The sequence below is a fragment of the Phyllobates terribilis genome, unplaced genomic scaffold (genome assembly GCF_046119375.1).
Source record: "Phyllobates terribilis strain yellow unplaced genomic scaffold, ASM4611937v1 Scaffold_3__8_contigs__length_932513732, whole genome shotgun sequence".
NCBI classification, from domain to species: domain Eukaryota; kingdom Metazoa; phylum Chordata; class Amphibia; order Anura; family Dendrobatidae; genus Phyllobates; species Phyllobates terribilis.
The window spans coordinates 61,085,158-61,103,712 of NW_027362763.1; the positions used below are offsets into that span (position 1 = coordinate 61,085,158).

Consider the following 18,555-nt stretch of genomic DNA (forward strand, 5'->3'; position numbering starts at 1 on the left):
AGCACTGTGCTGTGTACACTAATGATAGTCTTTATCAAGTCTCGTGAGAGCAATCCGCAAGATTACAAGCCGTTCAGTGTATTAAAAAGTTACAGGGCTTGTGATATCGGGTAAGAAGAGACGCTCGGTTGTCAGGTATCAGGGCAATCTTCTGATTCCCGGCAAATATTCTGTACTTGTCCAATTAATATCCTGGCAACTGTACTGCCCAACACACAGGATAGACTCCCACCTGTAGAAGTCGCTTCGTGACCAAACACCAGATCACAAAATTGCAGCAATTTGCAGTAAAATGTGCGGCACAAAATGGTGCCATTTAGCAAGTGTAAAAGTGCCCACAATTGCCTCACAAAGTCTTCATGTAGCCCGGTCTACGGGCAGATTTCCTTATCAGAACTCCCATACCTGCCTAATTTGAATGTCAGGAAAGATGGTCAAGCACTGCAGCTCCCCTCCACATAGTATGACGCCACACGCAGTGCAGTGCCCCTCACGCATTTTGAAGCTCCCCACGGTGCCCCTCACGCATTTTGAAGCTCCCCACGGTGCCCCTCACGCATTTTGAAGCTCCCCACGGTGCCCCTCACGCATTTTGAAGCTCCCCACGGTGCCCCTTGTAAGGCATGATGCCTCCACAATGAGCATAACGTCCCCATGCTGCTCTATGCCATGATGGTGTGTGAGTCTCGGTGCAGCACCATTTAATGATTTCTTTGCATCTCTTGTGCTGTGTCTCAGGCTGGATGGTGGCGTGGGGAGCTGATACCTCTCTGCTCCACCATTGCAGGGAGTATATCAGTTGAAACCAAGACATAATGCCAACCTTGCCGGACAGCTCCCGAAATCTGGGCATATCCTACTTGATCTGGGACGTATATGCACTATAATTTCAGTGCTTACCCGGCTAGGACTTAAAAATGGCTGAAGTTTTTAAAAGTTTCCTGAACATAATAGTTTTTGTGCCCTGCCTGGTATGACTGGTCTGTGCCCACAGCTGCTGACGTGTAAGGTACTCTCCATATTACTGGCAGATTAAGCTTTTTTACTGTTCAGCTTTATGATGTGTTTTGTTCTATGTGAATGCACAGGCCGGGCCCTTTAAACCTCACACCATTGTGCTCATGATCTATAATGTTCTTTTCCTGGCAAAGCACATTTACATTGATGTAGGCTACATTCAGCTGCCTAGTCGGTGAAACAGGCCATGGACATAGACGTACCCAAAATCAGAAAACCATATGTATTATATGTATTAAAGATTATTTCTTTAATCAAAAACTCTTCTGAATATATAATATTATTGGATCCAGTCAAAGAATATAGAGACATTTGAGTGCATTTTATTTTTTTAACTTGTTTTATCTGGACAACCCCTTTAAGTTATCACCTATCCACTGGATAGATAAAAACTTCTTAATCGATGGAGTTCCAACTGATTGGCAGAATGGGGGATTTTTATCCGCCTTAGGGCGCAGTCAGACGGGCGTATAAATCGGATGGAGATCGGAACACCATGCTCGATCTGGCTGGCGGCTCTACCAACCCGAGCGTGACAGCTGCATAGAAGTTCATGAAGCTTTCACACTCGGGTCGGGAGAGCCGCCAGCCAGTCCATGCATTGTGTTCTGATCTACGTCCGATTTATGCAGAATAAAAGCTGATTGGGCTGCCGAGTGCTGCGCATGCTTTTTTTTCTGCCAGCCCCATGAAGCTGCGGTCAGGCGCCCCAATTTAAAATGTCCTTTTGTAACTTTGATAAAAGTTTTCATACGGGAATGCAAATTCCCCAATCAATGCGGGTTCCAGTCTTGGTTATCCTCTATCCAACGTTGACTTGTAAGAAGTATTCACGTACATGTAATTTGCTTTCAGTTGGGCATATTTCGAAATGGACCCAATAAAAACAAAAAAGTTGTGCAATTGACCCCTGATGTGAATAAACAGGAATTTGCAGTTACTTTTAGTAAGCTTCGGAACAATGTAACGGAAGACCAGAACATTCTTGGCTTATGGGGCTCATGAGTACTGTGCTTTCTAAGTTTTCTACGTGCACTGATGTGTTTTAATCACAAAGGATTTGCAAATAAAACCAGTTCAGCGGCATTGCCCAGCATGGCTCGTCTCCCATGATTGCATTCCTTAGATGTGTTATTATATAATATGTTTTTTTTTGCTGAACATTTCAAAATTAGCAGATGGATTTACAGAACCCTCCAGATTAGTGTTAATCGGTCAGCCATAATTATGGGTCTATGTGACTTATATAGAAGCCGGACATTACTTCAGTTATTCCTGCCTCCTACACTGAAGTCTAAAACAGAATTGTGCACTGTAAAGACTATACTATGCCTGATGAAGACCCGAGTAGTCTCGAAAGCTTGCAACTTGTTACCACCTTTTCAGTTAGCCATTAAAAGGTATCAAGGACTCTCAAATTTAAATATTTTTGCACTGTAAGACTGAAAGTATTTTGCCTCCTCTCTGCTGCAAATGGGACTCCAAAGGATTCGTTACGGATTTAGCATCATAGAAAAGATGGTTGGAGGAGTTCGTATACAGTGAGCCCTGTATCTAATCCCAGAGCGTGATACACCGAACAGCACCAACTAACAGAATCCGGGCTGTCCTTGGTGACACTTTTCCACATTTCAGTATCCCTTTTGTAGTCACCGTCAAAATGTTTCCACACTGTGATTCTAAACTTTATCCTCCCTTATCCTTTTGCAAATGCCCAGAAAATGGGTAGAGGAGTGACACCACACACATGTGACCAGATCCCGTCCACATTTACTGCAGTTGTAATGTGAGCTAGGCAAATTTCAGAAGCTGTTGCCCCTAGTGGAAAATATCAAACCTTTTAAAATTATATTTGTTATACCATTTTAAGTTTTTTTTTTTTTTTTTTTTTTTTTTTTTTTTATAAAAAATCAAAACATTTAATACTTTAAATTTTTGCAATTATTGAAAAAAAAAAAAATAGTTGATGGCATATTCCCTTTAAGGAGAAGCAAGACTTTTCAGCTGGGAGACTGAGACTTTAAGCACCTTTAAAAATATTATAGCTGACAAAAAGTCGCTTCAGCAAACAGCTGAAATTACGAGAAAGTGATTGCACATAAACACAAGAATATGGAAAAGTGCTTTTGCAAAAGAAGAACTACTCAAGATCAACTTTGATCGACTCCGCAAACTGGCGGCCACTGCAGGAGAAATGTGGTATTGCATGGCACACATTCAAATGGATAATGCATGTAATATCATGGCCACACTGAATCCTCAAGAGCAAGAGTCACTCATTGCAGCCGTTTTTTTTTTCTTCTGGCTAGTAGAAAGGGTCCTAAGCAGGGGCATATGAGACAACCCTTTTATTTATCGCCTGGGGGTATCCTAACTGAATTGTGAAACGCTATGCTCGGTATTGCTTGGTGATAATGTAACTATTTTTGCAATCAAGGTCTCCTACAAATGTCATTGTAATTGGCATATGTCATGTTGCATTATAGGAGCACCTGTCATGCTAGCATTGTACATGAACAGGTACAGTAGACTGGGTGAAGAGAGTGTTTGGAATGGTCCATATCACAAAATTCTCGCGACCTTTGATCAATGTCTCCCGAATCATTCATTGGGTGAGAAATTATGCTTTTTCAATATTTGCTATTTAACACATTTAACATTTATCTGCCTTTTAACACAAAATCTGTAGAAAAGCATGGTCTTGCTTGGTTTTGCGGTCCACATTTCCCACAATAAGTTACAACCCCTTTTGGAGCATATACCAGTCTAATATATCCAAGTATCCAATTCTCATACTGTCTAAATTTACTCTTTTTCAGTGGGCGGATCCTCTTTATCAGCATTCTGTCAGTACTATAGGAGCTGGAACCTCCCAGCATGTACTGCACTTGCCATTGTCCAATAACTTGCCTGACCTAAACTGAAAGCCTGCCTCTTTGTTATGTCTGCATGCAGTTTGACAGGAAAGCGGCAAAGGCCCGCCCCCACTTCCTGTAGAGGGGGCAAAGGCCCGCCCCCACTTCCTGTAGAGGGGGCAAAGGCCCGCCCCCACTTCCTGTAGAGGGGGCAAAGGCCCGCCCCCACTTCCTGTAGAGGGGGCAAAGGCCCGCCCCCACTTCCTGTAGAGGGGGCAAAGGCCTGCCCCCACTTCCTGTAGAGGGACAAAGGCCCGTCCGCACTTCCTGTAGTATATTCATTGCATTGCACCGGCTTCTAAATCTTTCTGTAATGAAATAGTTAGCTTTGTATAAATAAAGACCTATTTTCTTAAACAGTTTTAATATTTTTTTTCCAGGCTCAGAAGTAATCTCCAGCCACCTGCGTTGTGAAGTATCGGACAGCACAAGCGATGGGGAGTTACAGTAGCGTCCAGTTCAGCGGGATACCCCAAGGAAAAGGACCCCATACTGTGGGCTGCACGGACCTGATGACCGACCACACCATTCAGGTAAAACATAACCTTTTTTGTTCCTTTTTAAACAAATATATTGTTTTATTTTATGTAATTAATTATTACAACTTACCCACTAACGATCCTCCTTATGGAAGATGAATGTCATTTTGATGTCGCGGTGTTTTAGGAAGCAGAAAAAGGGAACACTGCCCTACAGTCCCAATGCAAGGTGCTCAAGTAGGGTCCTACCTGTTGTACCAAAGTAAAGAGAACTCTGCATTTTTTTCCAATTTGCAAGGTATAGTTGTTCTGTTGATCGTTAGGCAACCCAAAAAAACGTGACGTTTCGGTCAGATTATATGACCTTTATCAATCATTGGATTACAGAAAGTAATCAGAATGTAGAAGAGAAGGCTCTGTTCACATCTGCGTCTCTATTTCTGGAACAGTGCCGGACATCATCAGAACCAGAAGAACACCATTGACTATAACGGGTTTTGTCTGGTTTTCGTCATTTCACTAGACAGATGAAATATTGTACTATTTCGACTGGTATTGTTTGGATCTGCAGCCGAGGCCTCAAGACAGATATGAACAGAGTCTTAAAAAGTACCATTGCGTTTTGACTTCTGAGTGGATCTATCAGATTTAAGAGTTCCGGCCAGTTGATTCTCCCCCATTACTAAACATATATAGAACAGGTGATCAAATGATCACAGCTTCAAGTCTTCTAAAAGCACTAAAAAAATGTATAGAATAAAAAATGTTAAATCTAAGCACTCCACTTTTCCCACTTTAAAGATAAAGACCTAAAAATAAATATATTTGGTATCACCATGTTCATAAAATTCTGATATATCAAAACATTAAAAACGGCGTAAAAAGAAAAAAATGCCAGAAAAGCAATCGACACGTTGCATGTACTCAAAAAGGTATCGTTAAGAATGCCAGCTCGCCACGCAAAAATCATGCCCTTGCACTGGTCCATCCTAAAAGTAAAAAAGTAATAAGTCCCAAAAAATGGTGACAGAACAAATTTATACATTTTTTTTTTTTAACTTGAAAATAGGGTGTTTAAGGGGGGAAAATCTTCCTCTCTAAAGAGGCTGTCAAAAGGCCTCTCACCCAGCCAAATCCGTTCTCCACCTTTGCACTGATGAGGAGCAAACACCCCGAAACATGTGTCTGCAAATGGATTTTCTCGTTTGGTTTTCGATCCTAAGTCATGTGGCAAAGCCCTTTTTAAATGGTCGATATTGACTTTTAGGATTAATATTTCCAATAGGTGTCACTAGAATTCCTGTCGTCTTCCTCTCTTAATAGGTAATTGGCATATTTAAATTCCCAAAAGAGCATTGTAGTTATAACTTTGGTTTTTTTTTAAGTGGTGAAAAAAAAAAATGAAACATCTTTGATCTGATTAAGTTACCAGGTCATTTTTGTTGCACAATAAAGAACATAAAAACGTAAATAAAAAAATGATTGCAGACGCTTTTGGAGTCTCTTTGATTCTTGACAGAAGAAGAAGAAAAATTGATGGGTCATGGAGTTAAGTTTGGCACATTACCCCTTCTCTATCTACGCACTTTCACATACACTCTGTTCTTGCTGGTGTGTAGTCATAAGTTTTACTTACATAATCTTGTTGCTCAATTATTAGGTAATTCATTTACAATCAATTATAAAGGAACGAGGAAGAGAATGACAACAGAGGCCACATAATGACCTAAACTTAAAAACATGAGTGAATATACATATCCATTGTATAGTACATTGTGTACTACCCATTGTGTAGCCTTTCCTTTAGAAAATATCTTGATGTTTTTAGGCTATGTTAGAGTTTTTTTCTTAGTTTTTTTTTTTTTATAATGTATCCGCTACAAAAGCCCCAATTGTAGGCATGTAAGTAAGAAATGTTTTTTTCACCAAACGTAGACAACCCCTTTTTCAATAAATCTTGGAAAACTTTTATTTAGGAGAAATGCACTTTGCTGTTCATAAGAGGAGTTTATTGTCCTTGTTGTTGTTTTTTTTTTTTTTTTTTTCTTCAAGAAGTTTTGAAAAACTTTCGGTGGAAAAAAAATTTGCATGTCACTTATTTGAAGCAGAGTCAATGCCCGCCCAATTAAAAGGCTGCAAAGAATTCTTCAAGAAAAGATAAACTTTTCAAAAACTCTTCAAAACCGCTCCTGAAAAAGAGAGAAGCTCCACGAAAAGGAGCATTTCCTGAAGAAATGTGTGGAAAAACACTTGCTGTGGGTTTCCCAACCTATTACAGTTAAAAACTGGGGGTTATTTTCTAAGGACGCTTATAACAGAACAATATTATCAAGAGGAGGCAGTACTTTTTCCATCATCATTGTCTCATAAGGGCTTGTTTTATGCGACACAAGTTGTAGTTTTGTATGAAACTCCTATTTTTTTTTACCATTATAAATGCATTATAAAGCTGAAAAATCCAAGTGAGGTGAAATGGTAAAAAACAAGTCAAATCTGTAAAAAAAAAAAAAAAATGTTTTTGTGTGTTTTAGTTTGCTTAATTTTGCAGCAAAATTGATCTGGCAGAGTAAGTCTCCATATCGGTACGATTACGGAGGTCCCAAACTTATATAGGTTTTTATTCATATGTTAACAGTTCAAAAAATTCAGAAAAAAGGGGGGGGGGGGATGTGAGATGAACAAAAACCACCTGATGAATCTGGTGTACTTACTTTGATAATTCATATCAGAATGGCTGTGTAATTCTGTAAGTAAAATGAGCATTGGGTCCCATCGACGCTCACTTACGGGCTAAACTTTGCTAGTTTAAATTGACATTAAGTACAATTGAGATAGGGTTAATAGCCAGATAAATAGTATAGGGGATGGCGGCACTGATTGTTGGTGCGTCTGCTTCTTCGTCCGCAGGGAAGCTTCCTTCGGTTGTATTACCCATGTGTAGACGGTGAAGAGTATGAAGAGGCCGTGTGGATCCCGAGGAGAGAGTACTACCTGGGCATGGCGGACATGCTAAAGCTCAACCGTACGGTGATGGATGTTATCTTCACTTACTATTTTGGTAGGTTTTACTAGACGCCATTTATTGTATCTGTCACTTCTTGTCTTATAGTTTAAGTGTCTGTTCTTCACTAAACCCTAGGATATGTATTGGATAGCGATTTTCTAATATTCTCATCACAGGCAAAGCCCTATAAATGGTTATTAAAGATCTGGGTGTCTTCATACCTCAAGGCTGACTTTTCTGGAGAAAGATGTAGTCCGGATGGTGTAATATTATATGGCTGCTATCCAGATGAATGACCATCCGTCTAACACATACATGTCAAGCTCTGGCCCGCAGGGTGGTTTTATTTGGCCCATGACACCAGAACCACCACACTCATGTGGGGACCATTATTCTGTATGGAGGACTATGTGGGGCCATTATACTGTATGGAGAACTATGTGGGGCCATTATACTGTATGGAGGACTATGTGGGGCCATTATACTGTATGGAGGACTATGTGGGGCCATTATTCTGTATGGAGGACTATGTGGGGCCATTATACTGTATGGGGGACTATGTGGGGCCCATTATACTGTATGGAAGACTATGTGGGGCCCATTATTCTGTATGGAGGATTATGTGGGGCCCATTATTCTGTATGGAGGATTATGTGGGGCCATTATACTGTATGGAGGACTATGTGGGGCCATTATTCTGTATGGAGGACTATGTGGGGCCATTATACTGTATGGAGAACTATGTGGGGCCATTATACTGTATGGGGGACTATGTGGGGCCCATTATACTGTATGGAAGACTATGTGGGGCCCATTATTCTGTATGGAGGATTATGTGGGGCCCATTATTCTGTATGGAGGATTATGTGGGGCCATTATACTGTATGGAGGACTATGTGGGGCCATTATACTGTATGGAGGACTATGTGGGGCCCATTATTCTGTATGGAGGACTATGTGGGGCCCATTATTCTGTATGGAGGACTATGTGGGGCCATTATTCTGTATGGAGAATTATGTGGGGCCCATTATTCTGTATGGAGGATTATGTGGGGCCCATTATTCTGTATGGAGGACTATGCGGGGCCTATTATACTGTATGGAGGACTATGTGGGGCCATTATACTGTATGGAGGACTATGTGGGGCCCATTATTCTGTATGGAGGACTATGCTTGGCCCATTATTCTGTATGGAGGACTATGTGGGGCCATTATACTGTATGGACGACTATGTGGGGCCCATTATTCTGTATGGAGGACTATGTGGGGCCATTATACTATATGGAGGACTATGTGGGGCCATTATACTGTATGGAGGACTATGTGGGGCCCATTATACTGTATGGAGGACTATGTGGGGCCCATTATACTGTATGGAGGATTATGTGGGGCCATTATACTGTATGGAGAACTATGTGGGGCCATTATACTGTATGGAGGACTATGTGGGGCCATTATACTGTATGGAGAACTATGTGGGGCCATTATTCTGTATGGAGGACTATGTGGGGCCATTATACTGTATGGGGGACTATGTGGGGCCCATTATACTGTATGGAAGACTATGTGGGGCCCATTATTCTGTATGGAGGATTATGTGGGGCCCATTATTCTGTATGGAGGATTATGTGGGGCCATTATACTGTATGGAGGACTATGTGGGGCCATTATTCTGTATGGAGGACTATGTGGGGCCATTATACTGTATGGAGAACTATGTGGGGCCATTATACTGTATGGGGGACTATGTGGGGCCCATTATACTGTATGGAAGACTATGTGGGGCCCATTATTCTGTATGGAGGATTATGTGGGGCCCATTATTCTGTATGGAGGATTATGTGGGGCCATTATACTGTATGGAGGACTATGTGGGGCCATTATACTGTATGGAGGACTATGTGGGGCCCATTATTCTGTATGGAGGACTATGTGGGGCCATTATTCTGTATGGAGGATTATGTGGGGCCCATTATTCTGTATGGAGGATTATGTGGGGCCCATTATTCTGTATGGAGGACTATGCGGGGCCTATTATACTGTATGGAGGACTATGTGGGGCCATTATACTGTATGGAGGACTATGTGGGGCCCATTATTCTGTATGGAGGACTATGCTTGGCCCATTATTCTGTATGGAGGACTATGTGGGGCCATTATACTGTATGGAGGACTATGTGGGGCCCATTATTCTGTATGGAGGACTATGTGGGGCCATTATACTATATGGAGGACTATGTGGGGCCATTATACTGTATGGAGGACTATGTGGGGCCCATTATACTGTATGGAGGACTATGTGGGGCCCATTATACTGTATGGAGGATTATGTGGGGCCCATTATACTGTATGGAGGATTATGTGGGGCCCATTATACTGTATGGAGGATTATGTGGGGCCCATTATTCTGTATGGAGGATTATGTGGGGCCCATTATTCTGTATGGAGGATTATGTGGGGCCATTATACTGTATGGAGGACTATGTGGGGCCATTATACTGTATGGAGGACTATGTGGGGCCATTATACTGTATGGAGGACTATGTGGGGACCATTATTCTGTATGGAGGACTATGCTTGGCCCATTATTCTGTATGGAGGACTATGCGGGGCCTATTATACTGTATGGAGGACTATGCGGGGCCCGTTATTCTGTATGGAGGACTATGCGGGGCCTATTATACTGTATGGAGGACTATGTGGGGCCCATTATTCTGTATGGAGGACTATGCTTGGCCAATTATTCTGTATGGAGGACTATGTGGGGCCATTATACTGTATGGAGGATTATGTGGGGCCATTATACTGTATGGAGGATTATGTGGGGCCCATTATTCTGTATGGAGGATTATGTGGGGCCCATTATTCTGTATGGAGGATTATGTGGGGCCATCATACTGTATGGAGGACTATGTGGGGCCATTATACTGTATGGAGGACTATGTGGGGTCCATTATTCTGTATGGAGGACTATGTGGGGTCCATTATACTGTATGGAGGACTATGTGGGGTCCATTATACTGTATGGAGGACTATGTGGGGCCCATTATACTGTATGGAGGATTATGTGGGGCCCATTATACTGTATGGAGGATTATGTGGGGCCCATTATTCTGTATGGAGGATTATGTGGGGCCATTATACTGTATGGAGGACTATGTGGGGCCATTATACTGTATGGAGGACTATGTGGGGCCATTATACTGTATGGAGGACTATGTGGGGACCATTATTCTGTATGGAGGACTATGTGGGGCCATTATACTGTATGGAGGACTATGTGGGGCCCATTATTCTGTATGGAGGATTATGTGGGGCCCATTATTCTGTATGGAGGACTATGCGGGGCCCATTATTCTGTATGGAGGACTATGCTTGGCCCATTATTCTGTATGGAGGACTATGCGGGGCCTATTATACTGTATGGAGGACTATGCGGGGCCCTTTATTCTGTATGGAGGACTATGCGGGGCCCTTTATTCTGTATGGAGGACTATGCGGGGCCCTTTATTCTGTATGGAGGACTATGCGGGGCCCATTATTCTGTATGGAGGACTATGTGGGGCCATTATACTGTATGGAGGACTATGTGGGGCCATTATACTGTATGGAGGACTATGTGGGGCCCATTATTCTGTATGGAGGATTATGTGGGGCCCATTATTCTGTATGGAGGATTATGTGGGGCCATTATACTGTATGGAGGACTATGTGGGGCCATTATACTGTATGGAGGACTATGTGGGGCCCATTATTCTGTATGGAGGACTATGTGGGGCCCATTATTCTGTATGGAGGACTATGTGGGGCCCATTATACTGTATGGAGGATTATGTGGGGCCCATTATACTGTATGGAGGATTATGTGGGGCCCATTATACTGTATGGAGGATTATGTGGGGCCCATTATTCTGTATGGAGGATTATGTGGGGCCCATTATTCTGTATGGAGGATTATGTGGGGCCCATTATTCTGTATGGAGGATTATGTGGGGCCATTATACTGTATGGAGGACTATGTGGGGCCATTATACTGTATGGAGGACTATGTGGGGCCATTATACTGTATGGAGGACTATGTGGGGACCATTATTCTGTATGGAGGACTATGCTTGGCCCATTATTCTGTATGGAGGACTATGCGGGGCCTATTATACTGTATGGAGGACTATGCGGGGCCCGTTATTCTGTATGGAGGACTATGCGGGGCCTATTATACTGTATGGAGGACTATGTGGGGCCCATTATTCTGTATGGAGGACTATGCTTGGCTCATTATTCTGTATGGAGGACTATGTGGGGCCATTATACTGTATGGAGGATTATGTGGGGCCCATTATTCTGTATGGAGGATTATGTGGGGCCCATTATTCTGTATGGAGGACTATGTGGGGCCATTATACTGTATGGAGGACTATGTGGGGCCATTATACTGTATGGAGGACTATGTGGGGCCATTATACTGTATGGAGGACTATGTGGGGACCATTATACTGTATGGAGGACTATGTGGGGCCCATTATTCTGTATGGAGGCTTATGTGGGGCCCATTATTCTGTATGGAGGACTATGCGGGGCCCATTATTCTGTATGGAGGACTATGCGGGGCCCATTATTCTGTATGGAGGACTATGTGGGGCCCATTATTCTGTATGGAGGACTATGCTTGGCCCATTATTCTGTATGGAGGACTATGCGGGGCCTATTATACTGTATGGAGGACTATGCGGGGCCCTTTATTCTGTATGGAGGACTATGCGGGGCCCTTTATTCTGTATGGAGGACTATGTGGTTCCCATTATTCTGTATGGAGGACTATGTGGGGCCCATTATTGTGTATACTGGTTGGCCAGCGACTTTGTCCAAGTTCTTCATTTTGGCCCTCTGTGGGTTTGAGTTTGACATCCCTGGTCTAACGCATGCACGGCTCACATCCTCTTGTGCTTGCTAGCGGCCCTTCCCCCTTGGTACATAAAAGAAGGTTCCAGGTGGAGGGTCCACGCCTATAAGGTCCATATACTAAATTAAATGGGCAGCCCCTTTCTTTTCCAAGAAAATCTAAAAAAAAAAAAAAACTTTTGGAAATGTGATTTTGCAAGGAAAAGAGTGAGTGGTGTTCTTTTTTTGGGATACTTTTTCAGGGGGGACATTTCCATTGTGGAATTTATGCAACTGAAGTGAGTCCGCAGCGGCAAAATCAGCACTTAAAAAAATCTACAGTATAAATTCTAAATACTCATGTGGAGACTTTGTAAAAATAAAAAGAGACTGTGTAAAATCTCATCGACAACAATGGGGCTGTGATATTTTTCACTACTATTGGAGGCTGGGTACTGCAGAGAATAAAAGGGAAATACTTGTCTGTAGAGACGGGCAGATTGATTCGCGGGACTCTGGTCCATCGGCCAGGTTAGTAGTCTGTGGCCACTGGACGGGGGAGCGGAGGGGACTCCGATGAATCATTCCACCCATCTCTACTTGTTTGTTTTTCAGATGTTTTCAAAATTTTTTTATTTTTTCTTAACACAATAAACGACTGCTAAAATATTTTCTAAACTTTGTTTCCCCTTTCTGTTGCAATTATTTTTATATATTGGATATGCTTTTTTTTTTGCACCAGTTTGGACTAGGAGGGGCTTTCTTCTCTTCTAATTTTGCTCTATTTATTTTTTCTTTCTTTACTTTTTGTTTATTTCACACAAAATTCCCTCAACCACGTCTGTATGGACCATGTACACTGGGGGAGCAGGGAGCAGAAAAGGTCCTACCCCAAACTGTTCCCACAAAGCTGGAAGCTAAAATTGTCCACGGTGTCTTGTGCTGAAGGATTAAGATTAAGGGCTTAAACCGACCTCTGAAAACATCCCATAGCATTATCCCTCCTCTATCAAATTTTACTGCAGTCAGGAGGTAACGTTTTCCTGGCATTCACCAAACCCAGACTCGTCCATCAGACGCCACATTGAAACGTGTGATCAGTCACTGCACAGAACACGTTTCCTCCAGTGGTGGCGGCTTTACACCACTCCATCCGATGCTCGGTATTGTGCTTGGTGATGTAAGGCTGCATGCAGCTGCTCGGCCATGAAGCTCCCGGCCGAGGCGCAGTGTGTCTGCTGATGTTAGGAGGTCTGGACTCTGCAGCTATGGAGTCAGCAGAGCGGTGGTAACTTTTCTGACTTCTGCTCCTCAGCACTCGGCCCCCCGCTCTGTAACGTTACAGGGTCTTCACTTCGTGGCTAAGTTGCTGCGATTCCTTCCACTTATCAGTGATATCACTCACAGGTGATGGAGGAAGATTCAGGAGGAAGAAATTTCATGAACAGACTTGTTACCCCGGTGGCTCCTATAACAGGACCGTGCTGGTATCAGTGAGCTCTGCACCACCGGCCGTTGTGTCACATGTTAGTAAAGGCAGGCAGCATGATGAGGGGCCGCATGCTATCCATCAAGGGCGAGGGGTCTGATGTTATACGCCGGAAGTTGGATGTTATACTTTGAGGGCAAAGGGTCTGATGTTATACATTGGGGGCGATGGGGCTTGAAATTATACAACAGGGACCATAGGGTCAGATGCCATACACTGAGGGAGAGGGGCCGGATGCCATACACTGAGGGAGAGGGGCCGGATGCCATACACTGAGGGAGAGGGGCCTGGTGCTATACACTGAGGGAGAGGGGCCGGGTGCCATACACTGAGGGAGAGGGGCCGGATGCCATACACTGAGGGAGAGGGGCCGGATGCCATACACTGAGGGAGAGGGGCCGGATGCCATACACTGAGGGAGAGGGGCCGGATGCCATACACTGAGGGAGAGGGGCCGGATGCCATACACTGAGGGAGAGGGGCCGGATGCCATACACTGAGGGAGAGGGGCCGGATGCCATACACTGAGGGAGAGGGGCCGGATGCCATACACTGAGGGAGAGGGGCCGGATGCCATACACTGAGGGAGAGGGGCCGGATGCCATACACTGAGGGAGAGGGGCCGGATGCCATACACTGAGGGAGAGGGGCCGGATGCCATACACTGAGGGAGAGGGGCCGGATGCCATACACTGAGGGAGAGGGGCCGGATGCCATACACTGAGGGAGAGGGGCCGGATGCCATACACTGAGGGAGAGGGGCCGGGTGCCATACACTGAGGGAGAGGGGCCGGGTGCCATACACTGAGGGAACACTGAGGGAGAGGGGCCGGGTGCCATACACTGAGGGAACACTGAGGGAGAGGGGCCGGGTGCCATACACTGAGGGAACACTGAGGGAGAGGGGCCGGGTGCCATACACTGAGGGAGAGGGGCCGGGTGCCATACACTGAGGGAGAGGGGCCGGGTGCCATACACTGAGGGAGAGGGGCCGGGTGCCATACACTGAGGGAACACTGAGGGAGAGGGGCCGGGTGCCATACACTGAGGGAACACTGAGGGAGAGGGGCCGGGTGCCATACACTGAGGGAACACTGAGGGAGAGGGGCCGGGTGCCATACACTGAGGGAACACTGAGGGAGAGGGGCCGGGTGCCATACACTGAGGGAACACTGAGGGAGAGGGGCCGGGTGCCATACACTGAGGGAACACTGAGGGAGAGGGGCCGGGTGCCATACACTGAGGGAGAGGGGCCGGGTGCCATACACTGAGGGAGAGGGGCCGGGTGCCATACACTGAGGGAGAGGGGCCGGGTGCCATACACTGAGGGAGAGGGGCCGGGTGCCATACACTGAGGGAGAGGGGCCGGGTGCCATACACTGAGGGAGAGGGGCCGGGTGCCATACACTGAGGGAGAGGGGCCGGGTGCCATACACTGAGGGAGAGGGGCCGGGTGCTATACACTGCGGGGGGGAGTGGGGCTGGATGTTATCCAGCAGGGGGGAAGAGGAGCCGGATGTTATACAGCGGGGGACAGGAGAGGGACCGAATGCTATAAAGCAGGGGTCGGGAGAGGGGCTGAATGTTATCCGCCCCCCCCCCCCCCTGCTGTATGTTATACAGCAGGGGCCAGATGTTATACAGCAGGGGGGGGAGAGGGGCCGGATGTTATACAGCAGGGGGGGGGAGAGGGGCCGGATGTTATACAGCGGGGGGGGAGAGGGGCCGGATGTTATACAGCAGGGGGGGGGGAGGGGCCGGATGTTATACAGCAGGGGGGGGGAGGGGCCGGATGTTATACAGCAGGGGGGGGGGAGGGGCCGGATGTTATACAGCAGGGGGGGGGGAGGGGCCGGAAGTTATACAGCAGGGGGGGGACGACGGATGTTATACAGCGGGTGGTGGGAGAGGGGCCCGATGTTATACAGCAGGGGGGGAGCAGGGCCGGATGTTATACAGCAGGGGGGGAGCAGAGCTGGATGTTATACAGCAGGGGGGAGCAGAGCCGGATGTTATACAGCAGGGGGGGAGCAGGGCCGGATGTTATACAGCAGGGGGGAGCAGGGCCGGATGTTATACAGCAGGGGGGAGAGGGGCCGGGTGCCATACACTGAGGGAACACTGAGGGAGAGGGGCCGGGTGCCATACACTGAGGGAACACTGAGGGAGAGGGGCCGGGTGCCATACACTGAGGGAACACTGAGGGAGAGGGGCCGGGTGCCATACACTGAGGGAACACTGAGGGAGAGGGGCCGGGTGCCATACACTGAGGGAGAGGGGCCGGGTGCCATACACTGAGGGAGAGGGGCCGGGTGCCATACACTGAGGGAGAGGGGCCGGGTGCCATACACTGAGGGAGAGGGGCCGGGTGCCATACACTGAGGGAGAGGGGCCGGGTGCCATACACTGAGGGAGAGGGGCCGGGTGCCATACACTGAGGGAGAGGGGCCGGGTGCCATACACTGAGGGAGAGGGGCCGGGTGCTATACACTGCGGGGGGGAGTGGGGCTGGATGTTATCCAGCAGGGGGGAAGAGGAGCCGGATGTTATACAGCGGGGGACAGGAGAGGGACCGAATGCTATAAAGCAGGGGTCGGGAGAGGGGCTGAATGTTATCCGCCCCCCCCCCCCCCTGCTGTATGTTATACAGCAGGGGCCAGATGTTATACAGCAGGGGGGGGAGAGGGGCCGGATGTTATACAGCAGGGGGGGGGAGAGGGGCCGGATGTTATACAGCGGGGGGGGAGAGGGGCCGGATGTTATACAGCAGGGGGGGGGGAGGGGCCGGATGTTATACAGCAGGGGGGGGGGAGGGGCCGGATGTTATACAGCAGGGGGGGGGGAGGGGCCGGAAGTTATACAGCAGGGGGGGGACGACGGATGTTATACAGCGGGTGGTGGGAGAGGGGCCCGATGTTATACAGCAGGGGGGGAGCAGGGCCGGATGTTATACAGCAGGGGGGGAGCAGAGCTGGATGTTATACAGCAGGGGGGAGCAGAGCCGGATGTTATACAGCAGGGGGGGAGCAGGGCCGGATGTTATACAGCAGGGGGGGGCAGGGCCGGATGTTATACAGCAGGGGGGGGGCAGGGCCGGATGTTATACAGCAGGGGGGAGCAGGGCCGGATGTTATACAGCAGGGGGGGGGGGGGGGGCAGGGCCGGATGTTATACAGCAGGGGGGAGCAGGGCCGGATGTTATACAGCAGGGGGGAGCAGGGCCGGATGTTATACAGCAGGGCCGGATGTTATACAGCAGGGGGGGAGCAGAGCCGGATGTTATACAGCAGGGGGGGAGCAGAGCCGGATGTTATACAGCAGGGGGGGAGCAGAGCCGGATGTTATACAGCAGGGGGGGAGCAGGGCCGGATGTTATACAGCAGGGGGGAGCAGGGCCGGATGTTATACAGCAGGGGGGAGCAGGGCCGGATGTTATACAGCAGGGGGGAGCAGGGCCGGATGTTATACAGCAGGGGGGAGCAGGGCCGGATGTTATACAGCAGGGGGGGAGCAGAGCCGGATGTTATACAGCAGGGGGGGAGCAGAGCCGGATGTTATACAGCAGGGGGGGAGCAGAGCCGGATGTTATACAGCAGGGGGGGAGCAGAGCCGGATGTTATACAGCAGGGGGGAGCAGAGCCGGATGTTATACAGCAGGGGGGGAGCAGAGCCGGATGTTATACAGCAGGGGGGAGCAGGGCCGGATGTTATACAGCAGGGGGGAGCAGGGCCGGATGTTATACAGCAGGGGGGGAGCAGGGCCGGATGTTATACAGCAGGGGGAGAGCAGAGCCGGATGTTATACAGCAGGGGGGAGCAGAGCCGGATGTTATACAGCAGGGGGGAGCAGAGCCGGATGTTATACAGCAGGGGGGGGAGCAGGGCCGGATGTTATACAGCAGGGGGGAGCAGAGCTGGATGTTATACAGCAGGGGGGAGCAGAGCCGGATGTTATACAGCGGGTGGGGGGCGAGTGGGGCCGGATGCTATACAGCGGGTGTGGGGGAGGGGAGTGGCCGGATGTTATACACCGGGGGTCGAGAGGCAGGATGATATACACCAGCATTTTCAAGCAATCGCTCTAATGCAGAAATGATCGCTTCTATAATTGGGAGCTTAGTACCAATTTGTAAAGGGTTTCTTAGTAAAAGAGAGTTGATTATTTCAGTTCCCTAGCACAGTACAGTTTTGGCCTATAAGTGCTGCTGCTCGTTCCTGCAGATTGCATTGTGTGCACAGACAGGAGGACTCTCATCAGCGTGCAGGAAGGGGTAAAAGCCCTCTCCTAAAATAAATTCTTAACAATCGATCAATCAGGAGATTTCTGTCTCCTTCTCTAATCCATGCTGATTCGCTGTTACTGGAAGTCGCTTCTAGCCCGACATCAGCACCAGACCTGAAAAGTATCACTACACATAATGTATGGAGTGGCCGGGAGCACCAAGATGGTAAAAGCAGTCCTAGGTGGTCCCTATTTAGAACACCCCCAGTAATTATGTCCCTAACAAAGCATATGGAGAGGGGTTGTGTTTGTTATTGCTCGTGTTTTGCACTGACCGTTCTACACATGGATGTCGTGACACTAACATCCTACATATAATCTGTCCTTCTCTCTTACGTAGGATCAGTAAAGTGTCCTGCAAAGATGAACGCACCGTTCAAGCCCGGAGAGCAATATCCTTTGGTTATATTCTCCCATGGCCTTGGAGCTTTCAGGTAATAATATCATGCACTCCTCCTTTCTACTGGAGTATTGTATAAGATATTCTTGG

The 18,555-nt window shown here is 47.3% G+C and overlaps 1 protein-coding gene across 4 annotated transcripts in view; it reads left to right on the forward strand.

Moving 5' to 3' along the window:
• The window catches only part of PLA2G7 (phospholipase A2 group VII), an 89,971-nt gene that overhangs the window by 56,870 nt on the left and 14,546 nt on the right, over positions 1-18,555 (forward strand). For 3 of the 4 annotated variants that reach the window (XM_073673918.1, XM_073673916.1, XM_073673919.1), the window contains 3 exons: positions 4,313-4,465; positions 7,319-7,469; positions 18,406-18,499. In XM_073673918.1, the coding sequence (XP_073530019.1) occupies positions 4,367-4,465; positions 7,319-7,469; positions 18,406-18,499 (344 nt within the window). In that variant the 5' untranslated portion in view covers positions 4,313-4,366. Of the gene's footprint in view, positions 1-3,503; positions 3,630-4,312; positions 4,466-7,318; positions 7,470-18,405; positions 18,500-18,555 lie in introns of all 4 variants that reach the window. The other variant, XM_073673917.1, reaches the window with a different exon arrangement.